This window comes from Pseudopipra pipra, chromosome 5 (assembly GCF_036250125.1).
Source record: "Pseudopipra pipra isolate bDixPip1 chromosome 5, bDixPip1.hap1, whole genome shotgun sequence".
NCBI classification, from domain to species: Eukaryota; Metazoa; Chordata; class Aves; order Passeriformes; family Pipridae; genus Pseudopipra; species Pseudopipra pipra.
This window is the reverse complement of record NC_087553.1, coordinates 75,241,077-75,257,220: the sequence shown is the minus strand read 5'-3', so window position 1 is coordinate 75,257,220 and position 16,144 is coordinate 75,241,077. Positions and strand designations below refer to the sequence as shown.

The following is a 16,144-nucleotide window of genomic DNA, read 5'->3' as shown; positions in this document are numbered from 1 at the left end:
GCTGGACAACGGAAAATACTCCTAAACAGCTTCTAAAAAAAAAAAAAAAAACCAAAAAAAAACCCCCTTTGAAGCGGGGGAAAAAAAAAATAATTAAAGAAAGTGTCTCCCTTTGTACAGCGGATAAACCCAAGTCGTTGAGAAGCCATGAGAATCACAGTAACCGCCGCGGCCGGGCCCGGCGCCACGGCACGCGCGGCACGGGGCGCGGCACGGCCCGGGGGTGGCCACGGGGGCGGCACGGCCGAGGGGTTGGCGTGGCCGAGGGGCCAGGAGGGCCGAGGGGTGGTCGAGGGCTCGGCACGGCCGAAGGGTTGACGTGGCCGAGGGGCGGCCGAGGGTTTGGCGTGGCCGGCAGGTTGGCGTGGCCGAGGGGTCAGTGTGGCCGAGGGGTCAACCTGGCCACGGGGTTGGTGTGGCCAAGCGGTTGGTGGGGCCAAGGGTTGGCCAAGGGTTTGGCACGACCGATGGGTGGCTGAGGGGCCAGCATGGCCAAGGGGCAGGCAAGGGGTCAGCATGGCCGCTGGGTTGGTACGGCCAAGGGGTGGCCAAGGGGTCAGCACGGCCAGTGGGTTGGCCAAGGGTTCAGCACGGCCACAGGGTCAACGTGGCCAAGGGGACGGTGTGGCTGATAGGTTGGCGTGGAGGACGGGTCAGTGTGACCAAGGGGTCGACACGGCTGATGGATTGGCCTGGTCAAGGGGTGGCCAAGGGTTCGGCACGGCCGAGGGGTTGCTGTGGCCGGGGGGGTCAGTGTGACCGAGGGGTCAGCGCGGCTGATAGGTTGGTGTGGCCAAGAGGTGACCAAGGGGTCGACACGGCTGATGGGTTGTCGTGGCCAAGGGGTCGGCACGGCTGATGGGTCAGTGTGACCGAGGGGTCAGTGTGACCCAGGGGTCAGTGTGACCAAGGGGTCAGCGTGACCGAGGGGTCAGCGAGGCCAAGGGGTCAGCTTGGCCGAGGGGTCGGTGTGACTGAGGGGTCAGCGTGGCCGAGGGGTCAGCGAGGCCGAGGGGTCGGTGTGACTGAGGGGTCAGCGTGGCCAAGGGGTCAGTGTGGCCGAGGGGTCAGTGTGGCCGAGGGGTCAGTGTGACTGAGGGGTCAGCGTGGCCGAGGGGTCAGCACAGCTGAGCAGTGGCCACGTGGGTTGGGGCTCTGCCTTCTCCCGGATGGCTTTTCCAAATGCAATGTCTCGGTGGCTCTGGAGATGCCTGGAGGGGACGGTGGCACAGCCGGAGCGGGCACGGGTGTCACCGACCCCGGGCACCCCTCTGCTTCCACAGGGATGGGAAAGGCTGGGAATGGCCACGGGACCAGACCTCGGCCGTTGGGCACTGCGGGGGCCCGGCCAAGGCACCGCGGTGCTGGGTGGGCACCCGGCCCCTGACCGTGGCCGAGGGCACTGGGGGGTCGGGATGAGGCCACCCCGGAGCCGGTGGCACCGCGGGGCTCAGGCTGTGCAGCCACCCCGGCAGCGCGGGCTCAGGGGGCACAGGGGGCACGAGGGGCACAGAAGGGCACGGGGGGTGCGGGATGTCTGTGCTGGGGGGGCTCGGGGAGCCGCCCCGAGGCGAAGCCTGTTCGCCCGGTGACCCTGATGCCTTTTCCAAAGCCCCTTGTCCGGCTCTGCCGCATCCCCGCGGCAGCGCAGGGACAGGGACCAGCGGGGGGGGACAGGGACGCGAGTCGGGGGGGAGAGGGATGCGCGGGGGAGGGGACAGGGATGCGCGGGGCAGGGAACGGGGATGTACAGGGTGGGGGACAGGGATGCGCGGGGCAGGGGACGGGGATGAGCAGTGGAGGGGACAGGGGTGAGCAGGGCAGGGGACGGGGATGTACAGGGCGGGGCACAGGGATGAGCACGGCGGGGGACAGCGATGCGCGACGGGGGGACAGGGACACACGGAGCAGGGGACAGGGATGAGTGAGGCGGGGGACAAAGATGCGCAGGGCTGGAGACAAGAAAGCGCCGGACAAGGGACAGGGATGCACGGGGTGCGACAGGGATGCACGGGGTGCGACAGGGATGCGCGGGGAGGGACAGGGATGCACAGCGGGTGGGGGACAGGGACGCACAGCACGGGGCAGAAGATGGGAATGCGGGGCAGGGGACAGGAATGCGAAGGGTGGGGGACAGGGACGCGAGGGACACGGCGGGAGGGCGGGGAGGCTGCGGGGACAGGGTGGGGGAGCGGGTTTGTGGCAGCCCCGGGCAGTCCCTGGTGCCGCAGACCGCGGCGGGCAGCGCGGGTGGAAGTCGCCTTCTCTGGTGTGAGGCCTGACTGGGACGAGCCGTGGTGTCCCCGGGGACACTCAGTGTTCGCCAACACAGGTACGGCTGCAGCTGCTTGCGCTGGGAGCTGGGGGGGATGCGGGCGGGCACGGCCGCGGCTCCGCGGGGCGGAGCGGGCATCCACCATTTCGGTCCTCGAAAGGACGAGGAGGAAGAGAAAGAGGAGGAAGAGAAGGAGGAGGAAGAGGAGGAGGAGGAGGAGGGCTCCTCAGAAATGGCAAGAAGGCGTCCAGCTTTCCCGGTCCCAGACCGAGCTTTCCGCGGAGCGGTTGTGCTCCGCAGGTTTGTGGCCTCTCGCGGCGAGAGGCGGGTGCAGGCAGGTCTCTAAAGTCGCCCCAAAAACAGCTGCGGAAGGGGCAGAGACCGGGGATGGCCCGGCGGGTCCCGCCGAGCCGCCCGCACTCAGGCCAGCACACGGTCACCTTCCACCCACGGGCCGCGGGGGTCCGGGGGGGCAGCGCTTGGCAGAGCCCCCCGTGCCCCGAGGGCAGGGACAGCCCCGTTCCAGAGGCGTCCTGTCCCCGAGGGGCTGCACGAGGTCACCGGGGCCACCGAGGACCACCGGGCTCTCTGGGGACCAGCGGGGTCTGCGAGGGCTGCCAAGGACTGCCGGGGGGTACCGCGGGCAGGGGGGTGGGGAACGGGGGGCAGGGAGGGAGGGGGGCGGTGGGACAAGGCTGGAGGGCAGGGAGGGTTTGTAGGGTGGGCGGGGGGGGTCAGGGATGGCAGCCAGGGTGGGTGGGGGCAGGCAGGGGAGGTCAGGGTGGGCAGGCAGGGTGGGCAGGGAGAGCAGGCAGGGTGGGTAGGGGCAGGCAGGGAGACCAGGCAGGGCAGGCAGGGAGAGCAGGCAGGATGGGTAGGGGCAGGCAGGACTGGGCAGGCAGGGTGGGTAGGGGCAGGCAGGAGCGGGCAGGCAGGGTGGGCTTGCAGAGGCAGGCAGGGCTAGTCAGGGTGCACAGGGGCAGGCAGGAGCGGGCAGGCAGGGCGGGCAATGCCAGGCAAGGTGGGCAGGGTGGGACAGGGAGGGCAGGCAGGGCGGTGCAGGGGTGGGCAGGGAGGGCAGGCAGGGTGGGCAGTGCCAGGGCATGCAGAGGGGCTGCAGGGCACTGGCAGCACCAAGCAGTGCAGGGGCTTGGCCAAGCTGAGCATTCAGGTGGGGGCTGCTCTGTGGGGACCCTCCCGTGTCCCCCGTGTCCCCACAGCGGGATCCAGCCCTGGCATTTCCAGTGGGACATCCAGGGCTCTGCAGCCATGGGGTGGCATTGCCAAAGCAACCACGGGCACGTCCCCACGGGGCATCCCCCCCATCAGCCACAGCAGCCTCGGGAAAGCAGCACGAGGAACCACCAGCCAAAGGCATTCCAGGTCATTCCCCGTCTCTACAGCCCGGGAAGGAGGTGGGGCGATGCCATGGGGGGCTGTGGCGTGCCCGGCATGCGGCGTGCCCGGCCCGCGGCATTCCTGGCCCGCGGCATTCCTGCGGGGATGCAGAGCAGCGGGATGCTCGCCGGCATCCCGGGATGTGCCGGCGATGCTTCCCCAGGCACGGAGCTGGAGAAGCAGCACCGGGCTGGCAGCTGAGCTTCGGGCTGAGCCGGGCTCCGGCTCCATGCGGGGGTTGGCACAGCACAGGGGTGCGGGCACTGGGAAGCGGCGGGAGCGGGGACAGGGACACGGGGAGCGAGCGCGGGGACACGGGAGCAGCGGTGGCAGCGGCTGTGCTGGCAGGCCAGGGTGGCACAGGGAATGGGACTGTCCTTGCCCGTGCCAGACGTGCCAGCCGGTCCCTGTGCTTGGAGCGTGCCGGGAATGCCAGAGCCCAGGCACAGGGGGAGGGTGGTGGCACATGCTGGGGGCACAGGCCAGGCGAGGGGGGCTGCGGGGTGGGTTTGGGGGTGCAGGGGCTGGGATGGTGGGAGGGCACATGAAGGGGGTGGATTCGGGGGGCACAGGCAGCAGGATGGAGGGGGGGCACATGGGAGGGATGGATTCGGGGGACGAAGTCAGCTGGACAATGGGAGGGCACATGGAGGGGATGGATTTGGAGGTCATGGGCAGCTGGATGGTGGGAGGGCACATGGGAGAGATGGATTCGGGGGACGAAGCCAGCTGGACAATGGGAGGGCACATGGAGGGGATGGATTTGGGGGACAAAAGCAGCTGGACAATGGGAGGGCACCTGGAGGGGATGGATTTGGGGGACAAAGTCAGCTGGACAATGGGAGGGCACATGGAGGGGATGGATTTGGAGGTCACGGGCAGCTGGATGGTGGGAGGGCACCTGGAGGGGATGGATTTGGGGAGCACAGGTAGCAGGATGGTGGGAGGGTGAGCAGTGGGGCTGGAGGGAGGATTTGGGGACCGAGGGTGGCAGGTTGGCAGGAGGGGGTATGGCAGGGGTGGCAGGGCAGATTTGGGGGGCGCAGGGCTGGGTGGGGTCAGGGGGCAGACTCAGGGCACAGGGAGGGGGGTGCACGGCAGAGGGGCCATGGGGATGCCAAGGGATAGGACCTGGGCTCTGGATTCCTGCTCCAGGTCCCTCGGGGTGGGCGGGGCTGGGGGCACCTGGTGGGTGCGATGGCCCCCCAGGTGAGGGGTCGGGCAGGTGCAATGGCTGCTCTCGCAGTTCGGGCGCCTCTCGGCTCGCCATGCCGGCATTCCCGGGATTCCCGGGATCTCCGGATGTGCAGCGAGGGCTGTTTGCTACCCGGGCCGGCTCGGAGCCCGTCCCGGTCCCCGGGCACCTGTCCCGGCTGCTGCAGCGGGAGGGGGGCCGGGGAGGGGGAGAGGCCACGGACCACCGGGGTCCGGTGGCTTCCGGAGAGCTCTGGGTGGAGCCACGGGGGCTCTCACCCAGCGAGGGCTCAGGGAAAAGGAGATGGCTCCGGGGCACGAGGGTCCCTCCCGGGGAGGTCCCAGAACCTGGCACAGGGCAGGGTCCCTCCCAGGGAGGTCCTGGCACCTGGCACAGGGCAGGGTCCATCCCAGGGAGATCCCAATGCCCTGGAGGAGCTGCTGCTCCCACCCCGGGCCGGGACCTTTTCCCTGGCCGAAGGTTTAAAGGTTCGGAGATGGTTGAGGGTCAGAAGGAACCTCCTTGTCCTTCCCTCTAGCACCAGAAGAGTTAATGCCTTCGTGGGGGACTCGGCTTTTTGGGAACACGAGCCGTCACCGCGCCGTCCCCTCCCGGCCAGCCGGGCGAGCCCTGCCCATCCCGAGCCGGGGGCGGTGCGGGGAGGAGGGGGCACGTGGGGCACCGGGATGGGGGCCGGGAATTCCACCTCCACCAGCGCCAAGGCTGGTCTGGCTCACTCCACACGGTGCCCCCGCGGCCACTACCACCCCAGACCCCCACGCTGGCCTCCTCCCGCTCCCGAGGAGCCACCCCAGGGACCCCCGTGGCCAAGCCAGCGGTGCCATTGGGGATGTTCCCCGGGAGTGGGAAGCGCCAGCTCCGTGCTCTCTGCCTGGAAGACTCGGTGTGTCCCAAAAAAACCAAGTTTTTTTCTTGTTTAAGTGTTTTCTAAATCTTTAAAATCCAGAGTGTCTGAAAAGAGCTGTCGGATTTTTTTTTTTCGGGTTTTTTTTTGTTTAAAAAGACTTTTAACATTCATTCAGTCAGTCAGCTAAAAATTCCCATGAGCCATGGGCGTCCCGGGAGGGGCTCGGGCACCGCCTCGCCAGCATCTCCTCAAGTCTAGAGATATAGAGATTTAGGAAAATTATAACAAAATCAGGTGGCTATAGCTATAGATATAGATATATAGATATTTGTTCTCTCTTTTCAAATATATAGCTGATTAAAAAGATGCAAAATAAGGATGGACCAGGACGGAGTGGGGGGGGGGGGGATCCTGTAGTTCAGAATCGTCTCGTGTAGCTCATCAGCTGCTCTCTATATAAATGCACGGAGATTAAATAATTACCCATCAACGTGTCCCCCTTGGAAACAAGACCCCGAACCAAGAGGAAATAAAACGTTTCCCTCCCCCCGCCCCCCCCCTTTTGAACGTTGGCAAAGCGTTTGCTGCGGGTTCCCCCCCCCGGCCTCCCGCCGACAGCCCCAAACATGCTTCGATCCATGCGGTTTCGGTCCCTCTCACCCGGGAGCGGCAGCACAGAGTCCGGGCGGGTCTGTCTCGCGGGGGGATGGCTCTTCAGGTCGGCGCGGCACGGCCCGGCACGGCGGGAGGGCGCAGGTCCGGCTGGCACCGCTGGCACTGCCCTTCCACGGAGCCCTTCCTCGCTCCAGCCCTTCCTGTCCGAGCGCCGGCGGGGACGACCCGGCTCGGCCGCCTCCGACCCCGGCGGGGCCACCCCATGCGGGGCCGGGGCCACCCCACGCGGGGCCAGGGCCACCCCACGCGGGGTCAGGACCAACCCACGCGGGGTCAGGGCCACCCCACGCGGGGTCAGGGCCACCCCACGCGGGGTCAGGACCAACCCACGCGGGGTCAGGGCCACCCCACGCGGGGTCAGGGCCACCCCACGCGGGGTCAGGACCACCCCACGCGGGGTCAGGGCCACCCCACGCGGGGCCAGGGCCACCCCACGCGGGGCCAGGGCCACCGCCGCGGCCACCACCGTGCCACGGTGCCTCCTGCCCGCGCTCCCGCCGGCGGCGGCTCGGGCGGCTCGGGGGGCTCCACGCCGCGGTCACCCCGACCCGCCCGAGGTGCCGCCGCGGCGCGTCCCTGCCTGTCCCTGCCTGTCCCTGCCTGTCCCCCGTGGCCGAGCCCGGGCCGGCCACGGGCTCCCACTGCACCGCTGGCCCTGCCCGCTGCCGCCCCGGCCCGGCGCCTGTGCCCCTGCGGCCCCGCGACGCCCCGGGAGGGGCACATCAAGCGATTTACAGGCCAGACTCTCTGGGAGAACAGAAACGAGGATGAATTTCATGCAACATTCCTTGTCCGGGGGCGTGGCGGGGCCGGGCGCGCCGGGGCGGGGCGGGAGCGGGCGGGAGCCTCTCGGCTCCGCGCCCTCAGTGCAGTGCTCAGAGTAGAAAGAGAATCCAAGTGGGTTTTATTGGCCTGGTAGAAATGCCCCCCCTTCCCCGCGGCGGCTCCGGCGAGGCCGGCGCTGCCGGGGACGGTCAGCTGTCCACCAGCTGCTTGAGCGCCCGCTCAATGTTCATCCGGTGCCCCACGCGGGTCACCCCCAACTCCACGAAGTCCTCCTTGGTGAGGGCGGGCAGGTGGGTGCCCTCGATCTCGTGGTCCTCGAACTTGTCGCGGTGCTCCACCAGGTTGATGCTTTCCAGCCAGTCCCCGACGTCGTACTTGTTCCACAGGTGGAGGGGTTTCTGCATGAAGGGCCGCGGCGGGTGCAGGGTGTGCAGGGGCGGCCCCGGCGACGGGGACGGGGACGGGGAGCGGCTCCGGGCGCTCACGCTCCGCACCACGAAACGCACCTCCTTGGGCTCGTGGGGGATGGAGAGGCTGGAAGATTTGAGGATGGTGGGGGGGGTCAGGCCGTAGGGCCGGACGGTGCTGAGGGGCTCTGTCCGGTCCAGAGCCGGCTTCACGGGGCTGGGGGTGCGGCGGGTGACGGGGTAGCGACTGCCAGGTCGGACTGTGTAGGTGGTCCCGGAGCTCCGCTGGGAAATGGTGCTGAGTTCTCCTAAACTACTGAAAAGTCTGCGGAGAGAGCGGAACAGCGAGAGAGAGAGGGAGAGAGAGAGGAAGAGAGAGAGAGAGAGAGAGAGAGAGAGGGAGAGAGAGAGAGAGCAGAGGGCAGGGGTGAGGCCAGGTCCGGGCACGGGGGCACACACACAGTACACGGGGAGGGGCTGCTGGAGGGCTGGGAGGGGTCACAGCGCGGGGACAGGGCTCGGAGCGCTCAGCCAGGACATCCCGCCCGGGCCGGGCCGGAGGAGCCACCAGAGGTTCCAGCAACGCCTCCGAGATTGCGATTCCCGGCCCAACCTGCCCTAAAAACGCGGCTCTGCACCCCCCGAGACCCCCCAGCCCTGCGGACAGAGAGCCTGCCCCTCGTCCTGGCAGGGACCCCCAGCCCCCAGCGCACCAGGGGCAGCCCAGTGCTCCCCAGCACCGGGGCAGAGCCCTTCCCAGGACAGGAGGGAACCTTCTGGCATCTCCTCTGGGATGGGAGGACCCTCAGGGCACCCCCCTCCCCCCCGATGGAGGTGGCAGGTGATGGTCACCTGGGGCGGTCAGTGGTGGCCGGGCCGGTGTCCCCCTGGCACTGTGCCATGTTGGACCCCTGGTTGATGCCCCCGTGCCATGGGGGGCACCGGGGTGGAGAGGACCCCCCCCAGCACTGGGCTCTGCTGCTCTGAGAGTCTGTGACAGGGACAAACCCCCCTTCCCCACCATGTGTTGTCCCCCTGCCATTGTCCCCTTCTGCCATCACATCCCTGGCACAAACATCTACCCTGGGAATGTGAAAGGAAACGGGTCTAAAACTTGGATGCTGGAGGATGAATCCCATGAACCGTGAGTCCTACGAGCCCCTTGCAGGGCCTGAAGGGGCTCCAGGAGAGCTGGAGAGGGACTGGGGACAAGGCAGGGAGGGACAGGACACAGGGAATGGCTTCCCAGTGCCAGAGGGCAGAGTTAGATGGGATATTGGGAAGGAATTGCTGGCTGGGAGGGTGGGGAGGCCCTGGCCCAGGTTGCCCAGAGCATCTGTGGCTGCCCCTGGATCCCTGGAAGTGTCCAAGGCCAGGTTGGACGGGGCTTGGAGCAACCTGGGCTGGTGGAAAGTGTCCCTGCCCATGGCAGGAGTGGGGCTGGATGGGCTTTAAAGTCCTTTCCTACTCAACCCATCCCATCCTAACCCATCCCATCCTAACTCATCCCAACCTATCCTATCATCCTATCCTATCCTATCCTATCCTATCCTATCCTATCCTATCCTATCCTATCCTATCCTATCCTATCCTATCCTATCCTATCCTATCCTATCCCATCCTATCCTATCCCATCCTGTCCTACCCTAGTCCTGTCCAAGCACTGTCACTTCACTTGTCCTCCAAACTGACCCTTACAATTCCTGCACACTGGAATGTGGGGCCTCCTTTCCCTGCCATCTCCATGCTCTGCCTCCCATCTCAGGTCCCTCCCGGAACAGACGGACACTCTGGAATCCTGTTGGTGGCAACAGCAGTCTGAGGGCTACACTCCATGGCACCAACCGGTGCCACCAGTGCCACATCGTGCCAGATCCTCGTTTGGGGGACATTAATGAGCTCCAACGATTCCTCACAACGATGGCCCCGAGGAGATGAGCTGGACACGACTGCAGGTCCACAGGATGAGGCACATTCCCTCTAATTCCCACTTCCCTGCCTCCCTGGCACAGTGGAGGGGGGTTGTGAGGCAGCAGGACGATGAATCACCTTTGGGAAGCTCCGACAAGGAAGAGCTGAACATCCTTGGGGGCTTGAGGATGAGAAGTGCCAGGACAGAACGTGGCCATGTCCCGTTGGGAGCCCATCCAAGGACCTTGGCTCTGTGGGAAGTGATGGAGAGAAAGTTCTGGATCTGCTGGAAGACCCAAAGGCAGCAGCCATGGACAGGTCAAAGAAGCACTGCAGGCTCCAAGGTGGGTGTTTCTCCCAGACCCACGGATGCACTCGTGTTGCTGCACTCCCGTTGGGAATTCCGGGCACACTCAGTGCCAGGGAGGAGAATGGAAGGGGCAGCAGCCCTGGCTGGTCGGGTGTCACCTGCAGCTCCATCCTCCTCCACGGAGCACCTGGTCCTGGCCATGCCCTATGGAAATGTGTCCCTGGCTCCGGCCCCTTCGGCAGCGCTGCTCTCCAGCCTGGGATCAGGCAGCTGGACAGCCCCAGATCCCGAGTTAACTCCTCAGGGACCATCAGACAAACCACTGGCTCACTTTTTGGGGTGCTGCTATCCCAGCCCTCAGCTCTTCCAGGCTTCATGAGCCCCACGGAGTCATCCTTCCCCTCGAGGCAACGAGTCCACGCGAGGGAGCTCAGCGAGACAACAGAGCTCTTCCTCCACTTCCCATTCCTGGTGTCTTTTCCTGGCCCTCGGAAAGGTGGCAGCCATGAGGCAGTGGCACTGCTGGTGCTCCAGGTTCCTCCATGAGCTGGGATGTGGCAGCTCCTTCAGTCGGTCTCCGAACGCACGAATCCCAATTCTGGCAGCTCCCGAGCTCGGCAGCAGCAGATCATTCCTGGGATTGCTCCTTTGGTGCAGCCAGGAAAAGGAGCCTTTGGAAAGGCAGCAGAATCACAAAAAAGGGAGCTCAGGTCTCACAGGAAGCGGATCACAGGCAGAGAAACTCCGGCTGATGGAGAGGGAAGTTCTGTCCAAAGGAAAAGGGATCAGGCGCCGGCAGGACGGATAATTGGGCCTTCTGGGAATGCTGTTACCGGAGGTGTTAAGGAGCCGATCTCTCCAGTGAGTCATTAAGGGATGAAGAGTCTTCCTTTGAACTCCACATCTCAGCCTGAGCGTCTCCAAGAGCTCCAGAGGCGAGGGCAGGCTCAGCTCCGGGAGCACCGCGCTCCGAGCGCTCCCAAGGGAAACGCTTCCCTGTTCCTCGGCAAGGCATCTGTGCTCCTGCTCCGGTGGTCTGGGATGGCCCCCAAATCCTCAGACCCGCCTGGAGGACTCACCTCCTGGGTGACAACTCCTGCTAGGGAGGAGCGAGGCACGAGATGGCTCCCGTGATTCCCAGTGTGCTCCCAAAGGCTCCCACATGGAGCTGGGTGCCACCTGTGACACACCCAGGCTGGGCTCGGGGATGAGAATTCCCAAAGACTCCGATGTGGAGCTCGGCATGAACTGGGGCCCAGGGGTTCCCAAAAGCTCCAGTGTGGAACTCAGTGCTGTGAGCACGTCCAAGCTGAGCCAGGAATTCCCTTCTCCACCATCCAGTGGGTCCGTGAGTTCCAGTGGTGGAGGATCCACACAGACCTCAACATCACTGCCAGCAAAGGCGTGCAGAGCCCCTTATTCCAGGTCATTCCCATTCCAGACATTCCAGGACCACTGGGTCCCTTCCAATCCAAGCCACTCCGTGATTCCTTCTTTTTTGCTGGAGCTGCCCCGTGGCAGAGCCCTCCCTGAGGGTTATGGAATGAGGGCTTGAGCTGACAGGGCTTCTTCCAGCCTTCCCAGGGACCTTCCTATGGAACTTCTTCCAACCTTCCCAGGGACCTTCCTATGGAACTTCTTCCAACCTTCCCAGGGACCTTCCTATGGACCTTCTTCCAACCTTCCCAGGGACCTTCCTATGGACCTTCTTCCAACCTTCCCAGGGACCTTCCTATGGACCTTCTTCCAACCTCCCTATGGACCTTCCTATGGACCTTCCTCCAACCTTCCTACGGACCTTCCTTGCTCACCGCGCCACCCCACAGACTCCAGTGGGATCCAGGGATCAGAACAGCCTGTCCCTCCTTCTCCTGCGCTCAGAAAGCTCCTAGTCCTAGAAATGCCCAGAAAACAAGGATGTGGGACTTTTCCTGCGTCCTTGGATGAGCTGCAGGGACAGCTCTGGGCTGGACACGGAGGGGACAGTTGAGCTGTGCCATCACCTTCCCTCAGACCCAGCTTTGGGAATGTCACCGACAGCCCAAACCTGAGCCTGGGGTGCCCTGGATCTGCTCTGGCACTGACTGTCCTTGATGCTGCTCCCTAAAATATCCCGGGTTTGGAGCAGCCCGTCCTGACAGGGATTAAACACAAACTCCTGGGCTAAGGACGAGTTTAAAGAGGCTCAGCTGAGCAGGGACCAGTGAGAGCCAGCGGGGATCCCACAGCCAGGGATTTGTTGATCCTGCTGGATCAAGACAGCAGGTAAACCTGACCTTAACCTTAACCCTAAACCTAACCCTTGTCTTTGATCCTAAGCTTAACTCTGACCCTAACGTGATCCTAAACTTAACCATAAGCCTTATCCCAACCCTAACCCAAGTCTAAACCTAATCTTAATCCTAACCGTGAATTTGACTCTGATCCTGACCCTAACCCTAAACCTGACCCTAAGGTTAACCCTAATCCTGATGCCAAACCTGACCCTGATCTTAACCCTGATGCTGACTCTGATCCTAAACGTAAACCTGACCGTAAATTTAACCCCAATTCTAATCCTAACCCTGACTCTGATCCTAACCCTGATCCTAACCTTAAACCTGACCCTAAACTTAAGCCTGACCCTAAACTTTACTGCAGTCCAGATCTTAACTCTGACCCTGATCCTGACCCCAATCCTAACCCTAACCCTGCTCCTGACCCTGATCCTGCCTCTGGCTCATGCTGGGAGCTGGGCAGGGATACTGGGAACTGGGCAGGGTACTGGGAACTGGGCAGGGATACTGGGAACTGGGCAGGGATACTGGGATCTGGGCAGGGATACTGGGAGCTGGGCAGGGATACTGGGAGCTGGGCAGGGATACTGGGAGCTGGGTAGGGGTACTGGGAGCTGGGCAGGGATACTGGGAGCTGGGCAGGGATACTGGGAACTGGGCAGGGATACTGGGAGCTGGGCAGGGATACTGGGAGCTGGGCCGGGATACTGGGCATGGATGGAACAGCATCCAAAGGTTTCCCACACACAGTGGCAGCACCAGGGACGGTCCCACGGGTGACACGGGACTGGGACAGCACGGCCATGGTGGGACACCGGCCCTGGCACCACCCCAAATCCTCTGGGGCCGGGAGTGGGGGCAGGACCCGGCTGAACTCTGCCCGTCCCGCTCCGGCAGCCGCGGGAAGAGCGGCGGGAAGAGCCCCGGGATGAGCCGCGGGAAGAGCCCCGGGATGAGGTCCCGCAGCACCAGCCCAGGGCAGGTCCCCCCCCCGGTGCCCCCCGGACACACGGACGCTCCGTGAGGGCAGCGGCAGCACCGCAGGGATGAGGACGTGGGCGGGTGCGATGGGATGAGCCCCCCCCACGGCGGGATCGGGCCTGGAATGGGAGCAGGGAGCAGGGAGCAGAGCCCCCGGCACGGCCCCGCTCCGGGCAGAGCCGCGCTCCAGGCCCGGGGGTGCTCCCCAGAACTGAGGTGGGACAGGGGCTTCTGAGCATCCCACCCCTCTGCTCCAGCCGGGAGCAGGGCCGATCCCTAGGGATGGCATCCAGCGGGAGGGCAGCCCTTCCCTTCCATCCCCCGGGATGGGGCCGCGGCCTCGGGAATTCAGCAGAGAACGGCAGGTGAGATCCCACAGGAGCCATCCCAGAGCTCCCAGGGCTCCGGGGCTGCAGCACACGGGGGATGGAGCTCCACGGGCACGACAGCGGGACACACGGACAGCACGGAGGGAGCACAACCAAGAGCACACAGCTGGCCATGCAGGCTGGGGAAATTCCCACGGGAGAACCCTTCCACCCCGCTGTGCCCGCCCCGTCCGTGGATCGTCCCCACCCGCTCCCACGGATGGGCAGGAAGGGCCAATCCCAGGATCCCACCGCCCGTCCCAGCCTGGTGAGTGCTCCCAGCTCGGTGGCCACGGGCTGGGGAAGGGATTCCAGCAGCTCTGGAAGCGACTGGGACCTGCTGGAATCGTGGCCAAGGAGCTCTGCCAGGAGGATCCCTCCGGTGCCAGGCGCTGGGAGAAGGGGGGTCAGTGGATCCCGGTTTTCCTGCTGCAGCCTCAGGTGACTTTCCCGGGGACCTGTGGGTCACCAGGCCCGGGGTGTCCCCTGCCCGCAGGACCCTGCACTGGGATGGAGCAGGATGCCAGGGCAGCGAGGTGCTGCCACCTCTATTCCATGGGAATTTTGCCCCAGAGGGTGACCCTGGGACACCCCACCACGGGGAAGTCACGGAGGGACCCTTGTGCATCCCTGGAATGGGGGGAGCTGCTGGGATCAGACAGGGGATGTGCTTCCTGGGGGCGCAGCTGGCTCAGGTCACCCTTGCCGGGGTCTCTCCCACCCTTCCTGGGGCCTCTTCCATCCTTCCTGTGGTTCTTTCCCCACTTGCTGGGGCCTCTCCCACCCCTCCTGGGTCTTTCCCACTCTTACTGGGATTCTTCCCTACCCTTGCTGGGGTCCTTTCCTGCTTTCTGGGGTCTCTCCCACTTTTTCTGGGGTTCTTCCCTAATCTTGTTGGGGTCTCTCCTCACACTTTCTGGGATCCTTCTCTACCCTTGTTGGATCCTTCCCTCCCTTTTTGGAGCCTTTCCCACCCCTCCTGTGATCCTTTCCCAATTGCTGGGGTCTCTCCCACCCTTCCTGTAGTTTTTTCCCACTTGCTGGGGTCTCTTCCACCTTTCCCAGGATCTCTCCCCGCTCTTGCTGGGGTCCTTCCCTACTCTTTCCTGGGGTCTCTCCCACTCATTCCGGGGTTTCTCCCACCCTTCCTGGTGTCTCTTTTACCTTTCCTGGGGTCTCTCCCACCCTTTCCGTGGTCCTTTCCCACTTGGTGTCTCTCTCACCCTTCCTGGGGTCTCTTTTACCTTTCCTGGGGTCTCTCCCACCCTTTCTATGGTCCATTCCTGCTTCTTGGTGCCTCTCTCACCCTTCCTGGGTCTCTCCCTCCCTGTCTGGGTTCTCTCCCACGGGCCGAGCTGCACCGAGGGTTCCCTTTCCCGGAATCCCCCCCCCCCAACAATCCACAAATCCCATGGGAAGCCCGAGGGAATTTCCTCACCACCGCAGCAGCAGCAGCAGCAGCAGCAGCAGGAGCAGCACAGACACCACAGCACAGGGACACAGGGACACAGGGACACAGGGACACAGGGACACAGGGACACAGGGACACGGGGACACGGACATGCTACCGGGGCACACGGGGATGGGACGGGAACACGCACATTCCAGAGCGGGCCCACTGCCCGTTCCCGGCCCCGGGGGAGCCCTGGGAAGGCCGGGGGGGGCAGGGGGGGAGCGGGAGGACAGGTGATTGCTATGGAATGGGAACATGCTCACTTACACAACTCGCCCACCCTCCGGAGGCCAGAGGCGGTTCTAGACAGAGCAGCGCGGACATGCAGATGGAGAGCAGGAAGAGAGGCAATGAGAGAGAATGTTGTTAGCTCCGGTCCGGGCAGCTCCACACGGAGAGGGGAGGGCGGATCCCAGCCCGAGGGACCCGGGGAGGGACCCGGGGAGGGCACGGGGCGAGGGGCACGGCGGGCGGCACCGGCGCTTCCCCGCGCCCGGGGGTGGGGTGGGGTGGGATGGGGAGACCCCCGGGGGGATGAGGGGAGCTGGGGAGTGGCCAGGTGGGAGTTGTGGGGTCAGGGAATATCGGGATGGGCCCCGCCGGTCGAGGTTATGTCCGAATGGGAAATGGGGCGGTTGTAATTGCATGGATTCGACAGCCAAAGCCTGGAGGGTGGGACAGCGACAGAGCTGTGGGACGGGCTGGGAGGAGGAGAGGGGGAAAGGGGGAGAGGGGAGGGACAGGACAGGGGTTCGGGAAGGGCAGGGAAAGGAAGGAAACAACAAATGCATGAGAAAAAAACGCCCCACGGCAAGAACAAGACCGAGCAGCCAATACAATTCCCGACTTTTCCCGTGTCCCCCCCGTGATTAGTGACAACATCAGCTACACCTAAAGGTCAGCTACGCCTTGCAGGTGAGTTGGTGCTTCCCAGAGGGAATAACCACGGCTCCTCCGTGTGGAAGTGGGCTGGGATCCCTGCTGAGGGCTCTGCTGAGCTCCCCCAGCCCTCGGCTGTGCCGGCAGGAGGGAGCCAGTGGCCTCTTCCCTCCTGGATGGCACAGCCACCTCACCTGGGCAAGGACTGCCTGTCCCCCTGCCCTCCCCTGACAGTGCCAGGGGCTCCCACGTTTGGCACAGTGGCTACAAACGCCACACAATCCCTGGTTTGTTCCCAATTCCATCCCTTTTCCACAGGTGGAACGGGGAGGAGAGGCTGGAGCCGTGCTGGGAGTGTGGAC

The 16,144-nt window shown here is 64.6% G+C and overlaps 1 protein-coding gene across 5 annotated transcripts in view; it reads right to left on the bottom strand.

Moving 5' to 3' along the window:
• Nucleotides 1-7,298: 7,298 nt before the first annotated feature.
• Nucleotides 7,299-16,144, bottom strand: part of SHANK3 (SH3 and multiple ankyrin repeat domains 3) — a 265,221-nt gene continuing 256,375 nt past the window's right edge. For 2 of the 5 annotated variants that reach the window (XM_064656805.1, XM_064656806.1), the window contains one exon: nt 7,299-7,929. In XM_064656805.1, coding sequence (XP_064512875.1) covers nt 7,386-7,929 — 544 coding nt within the window. In that variant the 3' untranslated portion in view covers nt 7,299-7,385. Of the gene's footprint in view, nt 7,930-15,170; nt 15,206-16,144 lie in introns of all 5 variants that reach the window. The other 3 variants (XM_064656808.1, XR_010430985.1, XM_064656809.1) reach the window with 3 other exon arrangements.